Source organism: Aedes aegypti, chromosome 3 (genome assembly GCF_002204515.2).
Source record: "Aedes aegypti strain LVP_AGWG chromosome 3, AaegL5.0 Primary Assembly, whole genome shotgun sequence".
Lineage (NCBI taxonomy): Eukaryota > Metazoa > Arthropoda > Insecta > Diptera > Culicidae > Aedes > Aedes aegypti.
Window position 1 is genome coordinate 275582433 of NC_035109.1, and position 14573 is coordinate 275597005.

General features: G+C 37.3%; 1 protein-coding gene across 1 annotated transcript in view; it reads left to right on the plus strand.

The window, feature by feature from the left end:
• LOC5576926 (angiotensin-converting enzyme) overlaps window positions 1–10637 on the plus strand; it is a 34620-nt gene extending 23983 nt beyond the window's left edge. The window contains exons 6-7 of the mRNA XM_001656237.2: window positions 9673–9781; window positions 9847–10637. Coding sequence (XP_001656287.2) covers window positions 9673–9781; window positions 9847–10545 — 808 coding nt within the window. The 3' untranslated portion in view covers window positions 10546–10637. The remainder of the gene's footprint in view (window positions 1–9672; window positions 9782–9846) is intronic.
• Window positions 10638–14573: the final 3936 nt, after the last annotated feature.

A 14573-nucleotide genomic window follows, 5' to 3' on the forward strand; every position in this document is an offset into this window, starting at 1 on the left:
ATCAATAAGAACGTCTGTGATTGACAAGGCATTTATTTGCTATAAATAAAAAAGACTCAGTTTAATTTTCCAAAGAGCAATAAATCGATAATTGTATTCAAAAAAACGAAACAGAATTCAATGTAATCACACACAGTTAGCTTAAAAATTATGCGTTTACCTTTTTCTCTTCCTCCTCGTCTGTCCATCCTGCTACGTGATCATCTTGGGTATGAATGCTGTTAGCACTCTTTTTGCGACTGTTCCAACACGCTACAGCAAAATGACCAATCTTTCCACAAGCGTTGCATTTACGGTTCTCTGCGGGACATGATCCAAACTTGTGGTACATGCGGGAACATTTTGGACAACGTGATCGTCGTCCCGCTCCACGATATCTGCTTTCATCTTCTTTTTGTTTTTTAGGCTGCGGCTGATTATCACTGGATGCCCCATAACGACGTTTTCCTTGAAGCCTGGCACCGATCGAAGCTCGGCGCTCCCGTCCTACTGCAAACGCGCGAGGAGACTCCGATGATGTTGTATTTGCTTCATATGCTTCTTCGCGGGTCGCTGCTTGGACAATGACAGCTGTTTCGTACTCAAGCGTCCGTGCTGTTCTGGCTAGGTCTTTATTGCGCATTCCTTTTAGGAGCTGTAGACGAACAAACATGTCCTCGGTACCGCTAAATCGGCATGATTGGGCCTTCTCCATCAACCTTGCGTGAAAATTCATCATGGATTCGCCTGGTTCCTGACGCAAGTTGCAAAAAGCTTCGTACTCTGTTGTAATATCGACCATTGATTTCAAGTAATTTTCGATATTCCTTACGAAGATTTCGTAGCAATTCGCTTCTCGAAGGCTTGGACGAAGTTTGGCTGCTCGTGTTATGCCTTGCAGCTTCTCCCCCATGGAGAGGAAAAGAATTTGGGATCGTTTCGCCGGGTCGGTTATGTTAGACACTGATGTGGCAATTTCAAACCGGTCAATGAACCGGTTCCACTGTTCCCACATTCTGTTTGCGGGGACATCGTTCGGAAAGGGCTGTATGTTCTCCCAACGCATGCAGCCAGTACTAGTGGATGGCCCTGGTGTGTCGACTCCGGTATTCCAACTACGATCATCACCTTGCACCGCTGAGCAAGTTGAAGCCTTGGTCGAAGCATGGGGTTGGTGTGTGCCTAGCTCTTGGACTAATTGATTCAACTGGTTCTGCAATGTTTCCATTCTTCGAAGGTAATCGTGGTTTTCATTGCCCGCTCTGGTTTCAGTATTACGACGATCGATATCTGATGGCCTGTGATCGTCATCATCATCGTTTTCGAGGACCTCGTTGATGGAACTCGCGTAATCTTCATCTGACTGTTCCTTAATCTCATCGTTTCCGTCAACGTTGTTGTATTCTTCCGAATCATCCGAATCATAGTATTCGGGGGCTCTTACGTATCTTCCTCCTTTCGACATAGTGATTTGCTCCAAAATCTCGAAACAATCTAGAGTCCGTAATAAAGGCATAAGAAAGATATCAAATCTTCTGTCTAAATTAGGCAGTTTGTTGAAAAAAAAAAAAAAATATCTATGATTCTAATTTGTAACTAGCTTGTGGTATGTCGAGAATTATATATTTGAAATATTCCTGAATAATCGATCAATTTGATCGGCAACCAACTCAAAAAAGACGTGGCCATCTCGATCCGATACCGACAATTTCCTGCGTGGATATTCCAGCTAATTTGCAATTAAAGAATGCGCGGTCATCGCGATCCGCTACCGACATTTTCCTGCGTGGATGTTCCAGCTAATTTCCAGTTATAGAATGCGCGGTCATCGCGATCCGCTACCGACATTTTCCTGCGTGGATGTTCCAGCTAATTTTTAATCAAAGAATGCGCGGTCATCGCGATCCGCTACCGACATTTTCCTGCGTGGATGTTCCAGCTAATTTCCAGTTATAGAATGCGCGGTCATCGCGATCCGCTACCGACATTTTCCTGCGTGGACATTCCAGCTAGTTTTCTATTGAAGAATACGCGGTCCTCACGATCCGCTACCGAAAATTTCCTTGGATAATAATTACAACCCGTTTCCATATTCGCTACACGAACAACCGCCGGAGTAATGATTTCGCCATTATTTGGAGTCACTAGTTACAAACATTTTCCGATTTTTCACTCGACACTTTACAACTTTCTCACACGTTGATTTACAAGATGGCTGCCGATGGAGAATTATCTCCTTACATGACAAAAACGATTTTCCACAAATTTCACAATTGTTGACGAAGTGAAAACAGTTTTGCATGATGGGTGATTCCTCAGTAAGCAATACATTATTAAAATTTTGTGCTAGAAAATAGCATCCTGGCAGGAAAGCCAAAATGTGTTGCCTCTAATACCAAGGAATCACCCAACACGCTCGCTGCTACCGAAGAGGTCTTACCTGTCCTGCTGCTGCTGAGTGAAAGCCTCGATGCTCCGCTTCGGGCCATCGAGAGTGTTGCCTGGAATACGGTAACGCATCAAGCGTTTGCATACATTATGAGCTATAACACGTCAGAGTTGCCAGTTCCATTTATAACACCACACAATTCCTTAAAGTGTTTGTTTTGTGAAATAAGATATCTGAATGTACATAAACGATTGATGACTGTGTTCCTTTTGTTGAGAACCTTTTTTACTTCGCACGCTAGTGGAGCGGCGAGGACTTCCAAAAAGCCATATATACAGTTTTTCTTGTCGAATTTGCCCATACACCTTACTAATGCTACCTCGAATTGAAAAAAAAAACTCTAATATATGTTTTGATTCACACTCTCAATGTCCAGCTCCCCGAAGTAATACCGTGATGGTGGGTCCGGGGAGAAAAGAGCCCGAGGGCAAGGGTAATGTCTATGCATTTTGTACACCACTTGAGCAATCCACCGAAAATTGCTGGCGTACAGTGCATGGGCTAATCAGTGTCCAGTATCTGAGAATAACGCAGATACTGGACACTGATTCTTTAAAAGGGAAAATCTGCAACTGCTTCCACTCAGTCTTTCCGAATCGATTAGCAGCATTAGATCAAGGGACTCAAGCTTGTGTCTTTCTGGGAATCTTGGATTACACTCCAGCATCATCCCACTGTAATGATAATAAGAAGTTACGAACTTTAGTTGTGAAGCAATTACATTTCTAAATTCCATAGTCTTTATAAGGTGAAAATTTAAGGAAACAAATTCGTAATTGTTTTGTTGACATTTGTTATCATCTCCAAGGCGTTCTTGGATGTTATTTTCCAACTATCTGAAATGTTCCATTCGCGGCTTATGCGATCTCATGAAATATTTAAGATTACCAACTTTACACGATTTACCGGGGGAATTACGCAGTTAAGTGAATACCCCTAATATAAACTATCAAGACTGAGTTTTATCACTTTGAAATACAAGCTGAAAAGTCATCATTGTTGCCAAAACGAATGACGGGCTACTTAGCCTTAATGATATTCCTTTAATGTTATGATACATGACATTCTGCTGTATTTATATCTATTACTGCGGTGTGTTTTTAAACTCCGTCGATGTGACAATGGGTCTAGTGGGTGAGATTGGGTCAAAACGGAAAAATATTATTTATAAAATATTTCAGCTAATGGTATTACCAAAATTTATAATTCATATGTTAGGGAACATATCTATATAAATAAAAATGGAGTGGTGTTTGTATGTCACGAAATGGCTTCCAAACGGGTCAACCGATTTGAATGATTATTTTTCCGTTTTGTTCGTCAAGTGTTCCGACGTGTTTGTGTGTATAAAATTCCCAGGATATTCACCGGGAAAGTCGGGAAAACGAGCGTGAACGAAACTGTCATTTTGAATCTTGAATTTTGAATGGACGATCCAAAGCATTTTTCAATAGCCTACTCGATGGCAAGACGAAGTTTGCCGGGCTCACTAGTTATTACATAAAATTAATCACAATATATACTTTTAGAAATAATAGTTTTTGTTAAATATATCAATAAACTTGTAGGTTGAAACTAGAGAAAATTTACAACATTACTTTTCTCCTGTGCAAAGTGTCATGCATGTACTTCAACCTCTATGGTTATATTAGTAGAAGATTGAAAGTCTTTTCAATACACTTCACTCGTATTTTCCGGAATCTATTTGAATTTTCCACAAAAAAAATCTTTTTTTCGGTACGGTGTCAAAAACATAAAAAATGGGGATGAGATTGGGTATGCAATAACAATTATGAATGAAATCACAAGCATTCATTTATGTCATTTTAAGTTGTCGTGTGTACTCTTTCTAAATGCAGCATCGCTGAAACATCAAAGAAGTCTACTTGAGGATTACGTGCATTGAATAACATTGCAACGCAATTTGACAACTTCTCCAACCAGCAGTTTTTTTTTTGTGGGCAGCAACATCATAAAATGTACTCAAATGGATTTTTTTTTTCAAATTTTAATATTTATTAGTGTTTTCATATTATAGAAACATTTCTCGGAAGTACAAATGAGTTGTATCGCTGAAATACTGTGAATATGACGCCAACAACTGCCTGAAATGTATTGATCGTGGAACGTCGCACCGAAATTTAACTATTTGCGAAGGTTTAAAATAATCATTGTTTTAGTACATCTTTGGGTTAATTGAATTTGCTTTATGGCAATGGGGATGAGACTTTGAAGACAATTTAGGAACATAAAAGGAAATAACAAAGGAGTAAAAAACAAGAAAATTTATGTAAACTTGACGATAAATGCTGGGTTTTTTCTCATACCTCTCAATTTTTTTTTTGGTATAACCGTACTTTTTAGTGGGTTTATCATACTTGTGAAACATCTTAGACGTCTTTGGTCTTGTTTACATCGTATTTTATCAATATTTTTCATCTGTGAATGGTTTCGCAATTATATACTCAAAAACCTGACTAAATCCACCGATGGTGAGACTGAACCCTTCTTACATTTTAATACAGGTTTGAAGTAGTTGTTATTCATCATTCATCTGGAACCTTGTGTCAGAATAACTATGTTCTATCTGGCATTTTCTAATAGTTCAATGGTTTGCGAAAAGTCCTGGAAACTGCACATCAAAAGGCGGATATCAAACTTTATTTCTTTTCATACGATTTTTATCATAGTTTAAGAGGGCCCATAAGCCCATGTTGCCATCCTATCAATATACTTGTCTTGTATAGGGTCGATGCACCAATAGCCGCATGCCTAAGAACAAATATTCTTATAAAATCGAAAAGTGAAACCAGCGGCATTTGTTTAACATCATTTGGAAGCTTCTTATCTTGGTTTTGAGCAAAAATATGAAAACTACTAAAAATCATATATTTGTATTTATTATCGCTTGTGCCACTATAGGAACATATGTGCCCATAGTAGCACTATGTATAATTTATTTTCCTATAGTAGCACTAGCTTCACGGCGTAGGCAAATACAAATCAAAACCATATTTTTACAAAACTTTTATATTTTTCCTTTGAAGTGTGGATCAAAACCTTTCGATTGCTACTATTGCTATATTAAGCTTTCGAAGCTACTATAGGAACAATATGTTTCCATTAGGTGCAAAGGAGCTTAAATGTTAAGCAAAACTATTTCTTTCGATCATTTTTTGAACAAAATCGAGCTGTCAATCAATGGTAAATAGCTGCTAACTTCCATGACAAAAAATATTTTACAACTATTTATAGCAAAACGGCTGTGAAAAGCCACTAGTACGTCTATAGTGGTCTGTCTATTAAGAGAACACCGACCCTACATATACACGAATTAAAAATGTTTGATGGTACCATTGGAAAATAAAACTATCAATAATTATTAGTAACTGCTGAAATGTTAAACGATATATGAGCTCAGAATTGGCCTCTAATAAAATGCTATTTCATATAGTAATCTATAAACTAATACCGAAAAATTAAAAATTGGTGTCCTTAAACTAATTTGGCCAGCGATTTTATTATGTGCAGGTTTAAATTAAAAAAATCTGACTTAATCCACCGATGGTGAGACTGAACCCTTCTTACATTTCAATACAGGTTTGAAGCAACTATTATTCATCATTCATCTGGAACCTTGTATCAGAATAAATAAACTTTAGTATATTGCGACTAGGTTCAATCTGGCATTTTCTAATAGTTCAATGGTTTGCGAAAAATCCTGGAAACTGCACGTCAAAAGGCGGATATCAAACTTTATTACACTATTTTATATAGTAATCTGTAAACTAAAACCGAAAAATTAAAAAAATATGTTTTAAAATGATCTTGCCAGCGATTTTTTTTTAAATTTATGTACTGTCAAATAAAAAAAAGTGGAATGTTAGATTTTTTTTTTGGGAAAAATCAATTTTTATCTCTGTTTCTTATAATTCAATTGCTATATGGTTATGAATGATATCAAAGCCCAAAAATAGCTAAAAAAGTGGTCAAAATGTAAAAAGTTGAATATTATAGAATAATTTTATTATTTTTTCCAGTACCGTAATCCGTAATGCCCCCGGATTACGGTACAAAATTCTTCCATTGATATCTCTGTAACTAGTAATCCGATTTCAATGAAAATTTGAAGGCTTATGAATGAATGTCAGAGCCGATAAAAGAACTTGAATCGGTTAAAAAATGCTTGAGAAATTGATCAAAAAGTAGACACTTGAAAATATTAGAATATACTTTTTCTAGTACTTCACGATACTGTTTGAATCATAATTCTGTAACGAAAAATCCGATCGCAATGAAATTTAATAGCATTCTGTGGGAATATTTTAGCTTTTATTTGGAGCTAAAAGTGTTTAAATCGGTTGACAAACGACTGAGATAATTTTGTAACATTTTTGTAACACACACGGACATGTGCTCAGTTCATCGAACTCTATCGATTGGTATATGAGACTTGGCCTCGGATCAAAAGTCAGTTTTTCAAGCGATCTTTATACCCTTCTTATGGTTGTAAGAAAGGTAAAAACAGTTATTTCAATTAGAGTGACCCAATGTCCCCCCTCTATGGGGTGAGATTGGGTCATTTTTCATTCACTTGTAGTACCGTAGTGAATAAACATTTTTCTTTAAATCTTTGGACAGTTGTTAATGTACCATCAAAGTACATACACACCAAATTTGAAGTTTATTGTAGTTAAATTGCGATAGTTTTTCAATAAATAATTCCTACATATCCTTTTTTGATCCATTCTCACTCCCAACGACGGTACGCAATGTATGTGGTCCTTTCATCTCTCCGTCGGTCAGAATCACGATTTTTTTGGACCCTTGCGCTAACAGTATGTAAATCCATAATAATAAAAACAGCGAGCTTAAAAGTAGAGATGAAATTTATGATTGTTACTCTGTATGAGTCATATAATTTTTGTTCCTCTTATGTCGGTGTTTGTGCTCAAACAAGCTGTTCAAAATATGAAGAAAAGTGTTTTTTTAGTGTATCACCTACTGGCACACTCAAGCGGGCTGGTCACTCAGTATGAATGCCTAAGAAAAGATATTGGTCTCTAGTTGAGATACTAGTGGAGATTATTGGCCTCATGAAACGCTGTGAATGCGAATGATCATCCCGGAGTAAATAAGCGCGTATTTGAGCCCTTAGTAGTTGGTGAGATTTGAAAGAAAATAGACAAAAATTGAGCTCAGGAATGTAATCGATATGGAGTTGACCTGTTGTTCAAATGACTTACGCAGACACGAAAATATTTACAAAAAATACAAATTTTAATGGTATTCAAAAATGTTGCCAAAAACGGATCCATTTTGTTGCCTAAATCGGGGGGTGCCAAAAATGGAGCATGCCAAAAACGAAATTCCACTGTACTACGGATTCCATCCAGAATAAATCGAAATCGTTAGAAATCATGCCCGATAATCTTCGAATTGGATTAAATTTTACACATGTTTTTGATCTGGTAGAGTTAGTGTTTTGCTTAGATAAATTGACCATTTTGACTCAAGAATATCTTCTGAAAATGACCTATGAGATTTTGCTTGCAATTTATTCGAAAAATTGTAGCTCTGAAACTGTCAAATTCAGAGAAAAACCCTCTATGGAGAAGTTGCAGTGAACCATTTGGGATGTACAAACAATATACACTGACAAAATATTTTATGCACTAAAAAAAAAAAAAAATATCGTGAATTTCGAATTTCACAAAAACAAAAGTTGTATCATACAATTTGGATAGAAAATACATGTTTACGACAATGTTTCATGATGGAGGCTTTTTCAATCAAAAAGTTTTGTTATGAACAATTATTGGTCGGTTTCCAAATTTTTTATTATATTTTGTTAAAATAAAAACGTTTTGAAGATAAAATAGGAATATTGAAATTATTCTGGAAATGATTTTCATGATTCATAAATTTCATGATCACTTCTCGTGTAGTAGTCATTTTCAAGTTATTACAAGTTAAATGCTGAAATTTATGTACAGTCAACTCTCGCTTTCTCGATATTTTCGTATCTCAATATCGTGTTAGAGAACCATAGTAAAAGTTGGTTTTAATGGCTATCTCGATAATCCTTTGCACCTAATATGCACTGGCTTTGTTTTCTGTACAACTCGATGATCCCTTCTTCTTCTTCTTGGCATTAACATTCTCACTAGGACAGAGCCTGATTCTCAGCTTAGTGTTCTTATGAGCACTTCCACAGTTATTAACTGAGAGCTTTCTTTGCCAAAGTTGCCATTTTCGCATTCGTATATCGTGTGGCAGGTACGATTATACTCTTTGCCCAGGAAAGTCAAGGAATTTTCCATTACAAAAAGATCCATAACCGATTGGGAATTGAACCCAGACACCTTCAGCATGGCTTTGCTTGGTAGCCGCGGACTCTAACCACTCGGCTAAAGAAGGCCCCAAAAAACGTTCAAAGTTTTGGCAGAAATTTTCTGATTTTCATGTTAGAGCTATTTCAATAATTCATTATTTTACACTTGATTTTGCATATATTTTGTATGTAAAATAATGGATTATTCAAATAGCTCAAACTTGAAAATCAGCAAATTTCTGCAAAAAATTTAAACGTTTTTTGTAAGATCTAAAGATGCATTTTAAAGTGCAATATTCGAAATGGTGGTGACATGACGCGACAAGAGTTGTTTTTTTATGTTCAAAATTACCAAAATGTAATATTGATTAGAATTAAAACTTCAACCAAATATTTCTTCCCTCCTCATTCTGGATAAAAGTGTTGAACCATAAGTTTTCAGATAGTGCGTAACTTTGGGGTAATATTGCATTCGTTAAATATGAATTAGGTACTTTATTTTATTGTACATTTTTCAATTTATTGACATCAGCCAATTTGACGTCATGGAAGTCAAATAAATTTTAATTTTAGCTCAATTTCAATTAGGGATCATCATAATATAATACATAATTTTAGAATGATAAAAAAAACATAAAAATAAAAAAATGATTGTTTTAGCCGTTCCTTTACCGTTTCGATTCATATTACGGACAGCTTCAAATTCCGGAAACTCTACTTTGTATGGGAAACATTTCACGTGAAACAGTAAGACAGTAGGAACTAAAATTATAGTGCTTTTTATATTTTGACATACTCAAAGGAATGATAGCACACGAGTTCGTAATGTGGTCTCAAATGTGGTTTTTGAAACTCCACGAATTGTACATGCTGAAATTTTAATTATCCTTTTTTTCATTCATACTTTCAGGATGATAGTCTGCGCCGGGAGTTCAATGAATGATTTCTACGTCGTCATGCACGAAATGGGCCATATCATGTACTACATGTTGGCATCAGTTCAGCCAACAGTTTTTCAGGTAAATTCAATTGTATAGTGAGAAATATGATTCATTTTAGGACATCATTTGCTTCTCGTCATCAGGATGGAACTAATTCAGCATTTCAGGAAAGTATCGGAGATACGATCTACCTATCAGCAATAAACCCTCTACATCTTACCAGGATTAACCTATTGAACTCGACATTCCTGTCCCCGGAAGATGACCACAATCTGAACTCGTTTGATTATGCCCTGCTCCTGAGGACGGCATTGGTGAAAATCTCTTCCATTCCGTTCTCCTACATCATGGATCGCTACCGTTGGGCTCTGTTCGATGGCTCCGTAGACTTCGATGCCGAAGCCAATAACTATTTCTGGTATCTATTGGAAAATGAACAAGGCATCAAACCACCCACAAAAGTGGATCGGAGTCAACTCTTCGATGCAGCTGCCAAATACCATTTTCCGGATAATACACCCTACGTGCGGTACTTCCTGGCAAACTTTTTGAGCTTCCAGATTTTCGAAGGACTTTGTAGGAAATCGATTTTTGGCAGTGTTGACTCGCCAAATGAACTGCCCATGCCTTTGCATCGGTGCGATTTGTATGGCTCGAAACGAGCTGGGAGGCTGTTGCAAAAAGCATTGAGTTTAGGAGGCTCTCAGCATTGGACCGCGGTTTTGAAGATACTGACGGGGACTGAAAAGATATCCTCTGATGCAATGTACCGGTACTTTGAACCGCTGATAGAGCTGCTCGATAAATTGATTCAGCGATTGGATATACCCGTGGGATGGTAGACTTAATCAGTGTAAATATTCACCAAAATGTAAAATAGTTAGATAGTGGATGCAATATATTTATGTGGTTGCTGCTCTCTTTGCTACAGTAAGTTGTCTTTGAAACGCAATATCCGAAACCCTAGATGAATTATTTAGTGCACCTGATTGTCCATAAGCGACGGGGTCCGATCAATTTAAGCAGAAATTTAAATAAACGCCTCATAAAAAATGAGAAATCGTCAGTGAAAAAGAACTAAAGTGCGTTTATATTTTGGCTTCTTACCTTCGTTAGCTTCTCGTGGTCTTCTAAGGGTGAAATGGATAATGTTGAAATTTTTTTTTTTTTTATGTTGTACTCAGCTGGAGCTGTATGACAGCTTCGTTGTCTGTGCTGGACCCCGTAGTGCAAATTTTTACCTCTACTTTTGCCAATATTTAGACGGAATAGGCTATGTTGCCCGCTTTAACACTATTTTGGATGAATATTGTGCAGAAGTAGTTTTAGTAAATTGTTTTTGCTTCAGTTTCCCTCCCGTAGTCATGTTTGTATAGTCATCCTTTAGTTCTGAGCAATCGGATTCTTGTTTACGCATGGAGAAGCGACATGAAAATATATGTTATTAATTAATGCATTTCTTGGAAATAACATAGACCAATCCAGTTGCCTGCGTAGTAGTGCAATGTTGACTAAATTTTCTTTGTTTGCTGTGAGAACTGTCACAACATTGCTTTTGTTTGCTGTGAGAATCCAAATATAAACAGAATTGCTGCAAAACAACCACTTCCTTGTTGGCCTGCTGTTGACCGAAAGCTCAATAACGTCAAACAAACATCGATACATTTTCATTCTGAGGAAATCGACTTGTGTAAGATTGATTGTGCGTTGGTGTTCGTGGCAGTTTGCTTGGGGACCTCTATACAGAGCTATGTTGTAGTAGTCTATGTTGACAAATTGTAGCACGGATGTCATCTCCAAGCATCTTTTGACAATGATAGACAGAAAATGTTAATTATACAGAATGCGGTCGTATATCAAACGATAGCGATAGGGAGATCCTTTTTTCCCGAATGGAATGAAGGTTATTGAAGTGAAAAACATGAAATGTACTTCCATCTATACGCGAACAAGAACTATCTGAAGTGCCTCGTCATTGCACGTCATGTATTCTCTAGTATTTTAGTCGTTTATGCTACTAGTCTGAAACGTGATGTGTTATACTATATGAATAAATTTCAAAATATGAATCAAGTGTTTGGCTTTAAATAGTCTTTATCTTCCGAAGGACGTACTGGAATGCTAATCAATACAATACTTTTCTAGGAGAGATGACTGTCTATGTTGCCATCTTGTAGTACCGAATCCAAGTTGTAGATAATTAATATGAGGAGAAGTATCAAATCTAAATGTACTGTAAATGTGTTTGGTGTGGTCATCGATGTGCTTTATGTTCGTCTTATTGTTATTGTTCTGAGGTCTTCTCAAAATGAGAATTCAATTGAATAATGTCTCAAGTTAGTTTACAGTTTGGATAGACAAAGTTATTGGTACGGTATTATGAATATATAGGGGGACTGAAATGATGTACAATATGTGTTCGCTAAGAACTAAAAATGTTACTTACCCCTTTCTTAGTATACCCACCAACGCATGTGGATCGTTTTTACCTCAGTTTGATGGTAATTCGATCCGTGTCCGTGCTGATCTATGTGCTTCGGCTCCTAACACGACGTTTGATACATACGACAGACGACTTGCTCCCTCGTGATGGTGTTGTTGTTAGTTGTTATACATGAAAAGAAAGAAAGATGGTTGGTTGGTTTGACTTTATTAACGAGATTTTTAGCCCTGGGCTAGTTCATCTCGGGACCAACGGCTTTACTTCCCTTCCGAAGGAAGTCGTCACTATAACTTTTTACGTCATAAGTGACTATGTCGGGGATGGGATTCGATCCCAGGTCCTCGGCGTGAGAGGCGAGTGTTCTAACCACTACACCAGGTCCGTCCCCGAGAAAGAAAGAAAGAAGGAATGTTATTAATATTAGGAATGAACAGGATTTAGTGAGTTTCTATTGAATTACATTTGACTACATCGCTGATTATAGTCAACGACATCGGAAACTTTATGTGTTGACTGTTGATCTAGTTTTTCCTCAGTCCCGTTGGTCAGTATTGCTAAAGGTCCTTTTTAACATGTTTATTAGTACTTGGACAAGTTGAATATTTTAAGTTTACTACTTTTGTAATGTTGGTCAATAATGATTTTGATCAATTTGTTTTATACATCTATTCATATTCAAATCTGGTCTCGTCTGTTTTCATTTAGAATCGTCGTAAATACATTTCTATGTGTTAAAAGCTATACTAGAAATAATAAAGAAATAGAAAGTCATTTTTTATTGTCCGGATCCACTTTTCGGTGACAAAATAAAGCTTCATCGCGCCTAAGCTCTATCTATTTATTATAATTTTGCGAGAATGAAGTTGTTGTAGTTTTATGATACCAACATAATAAATGTGTTTTTTTTTATTATGATTCTAATGAGAGAAGCATAACAAATTAACATTTGTGTCACATTCTACTCGATGGATCCTCAGTCATTCTCCTCATTAGTCAATATTATAACCATTTAAACAAAATCTAACCTATCTGCATCAAAGCGTGGCTACGGCTCCTGTTACCCCGATGCCTGGTCACAGGATAACCGTTGGATCACATCCGTAAGATTGATGCATCTATGCCAGATGGTTGATGACGCGGCATTAAACAAATATTTCCTGATGTGATACCACCACGACTGGACATGTCTTTGGTTCCCATATAAGTGCTAATGGGGTAAGCCCACCCATCGCGGCAAGATTACACGTCCTAGGGAAGGGAAATGGATAATGTTGAAAATTGTATCGAAAAGGAGCAATCAATTCGATGCATTGTTGAAGTTGCCTTCTGTCCAAGCTTTTCGATTCAAATGAAAAAGCGAAGTTCTTAAGCTCCATTAAGGGAATCAAGGTTTCCTCATTGGCGTAGCTAGGATTTTTTTTCTGGGACGCATAACAAAAAAAAAACTTTAAAAACTGTAGAAAAATTCACGAAAGTGACATTTTAGGTGAACACTAGGGGGGGATAAATAAATACAATAATACTTATCACCGACACTCCCGACTCGATAATCAAGTCGAAATCAACAACTGGCAACACAATTTCCGATCATGAAGTGATTTACCTCATTGCCAACGTTAGAATTCCTAGGCCCGCCCCTCAGAGTATCCGAGTGCGAAACTTTCAAGCCATCGATCCCCTACTATTACAAGCAGATTTCCAGACCAAGGATTTCAATCCATTTTACGCTGCTGAAGATGCGAATACAAAGGCCAACTTGTTGACTTCTGAACTAGGACAGTTGCTCCGGCATCATGCTCCAGAACAGGCGTTGCAGAATTCGCTCTCATTTGAGAATGAAGCACGATCAAAGCAAGCAAAGAAAAACATCCCATCTGTTGCGGTCCACGATCGTCATTGTATCGCAAGGTGTAACAAGTCTGATAAATGGAAGCAGCGAGCGAGAGCCCCAACGAGAGAGCGATGATAAAATCCATTTTCTCGCTTGTTTACCGTTGGGGATAGATGTTTTTCTTTACTGGCACGATAAACAATCCACGAACTTCCAGTAGCAATAGTGTCCCCCAGGCTTGGAGCATGTTTAGAGGGGTTTTATCATGCACTACTATCCCCCCAATCTGATCAAAGTTGTAGCAGTTTACGATAAACAGTCTCTCATAATGTGCAGCATGTTATGATAGTTACAGAGAGCGATACGTGAGAGATTCTCTCAATTTTCTCAGGATTCAATCCCTGCTCCAGAACGTAACATCGTCGTCCGAGATAAGCGTACCCCCTGGATCACCGAAGACATCAAACGTGCCGTTGAGTTAAGAAACCTTGCTTACACGCTCTTCGCACGTAATCCGAACAGGGTTCGAGGCGATAACCAATGGCATGACTATGTTCGACAGCGTGATAGAGCAAACTCACTCATCTTCCAAGCAA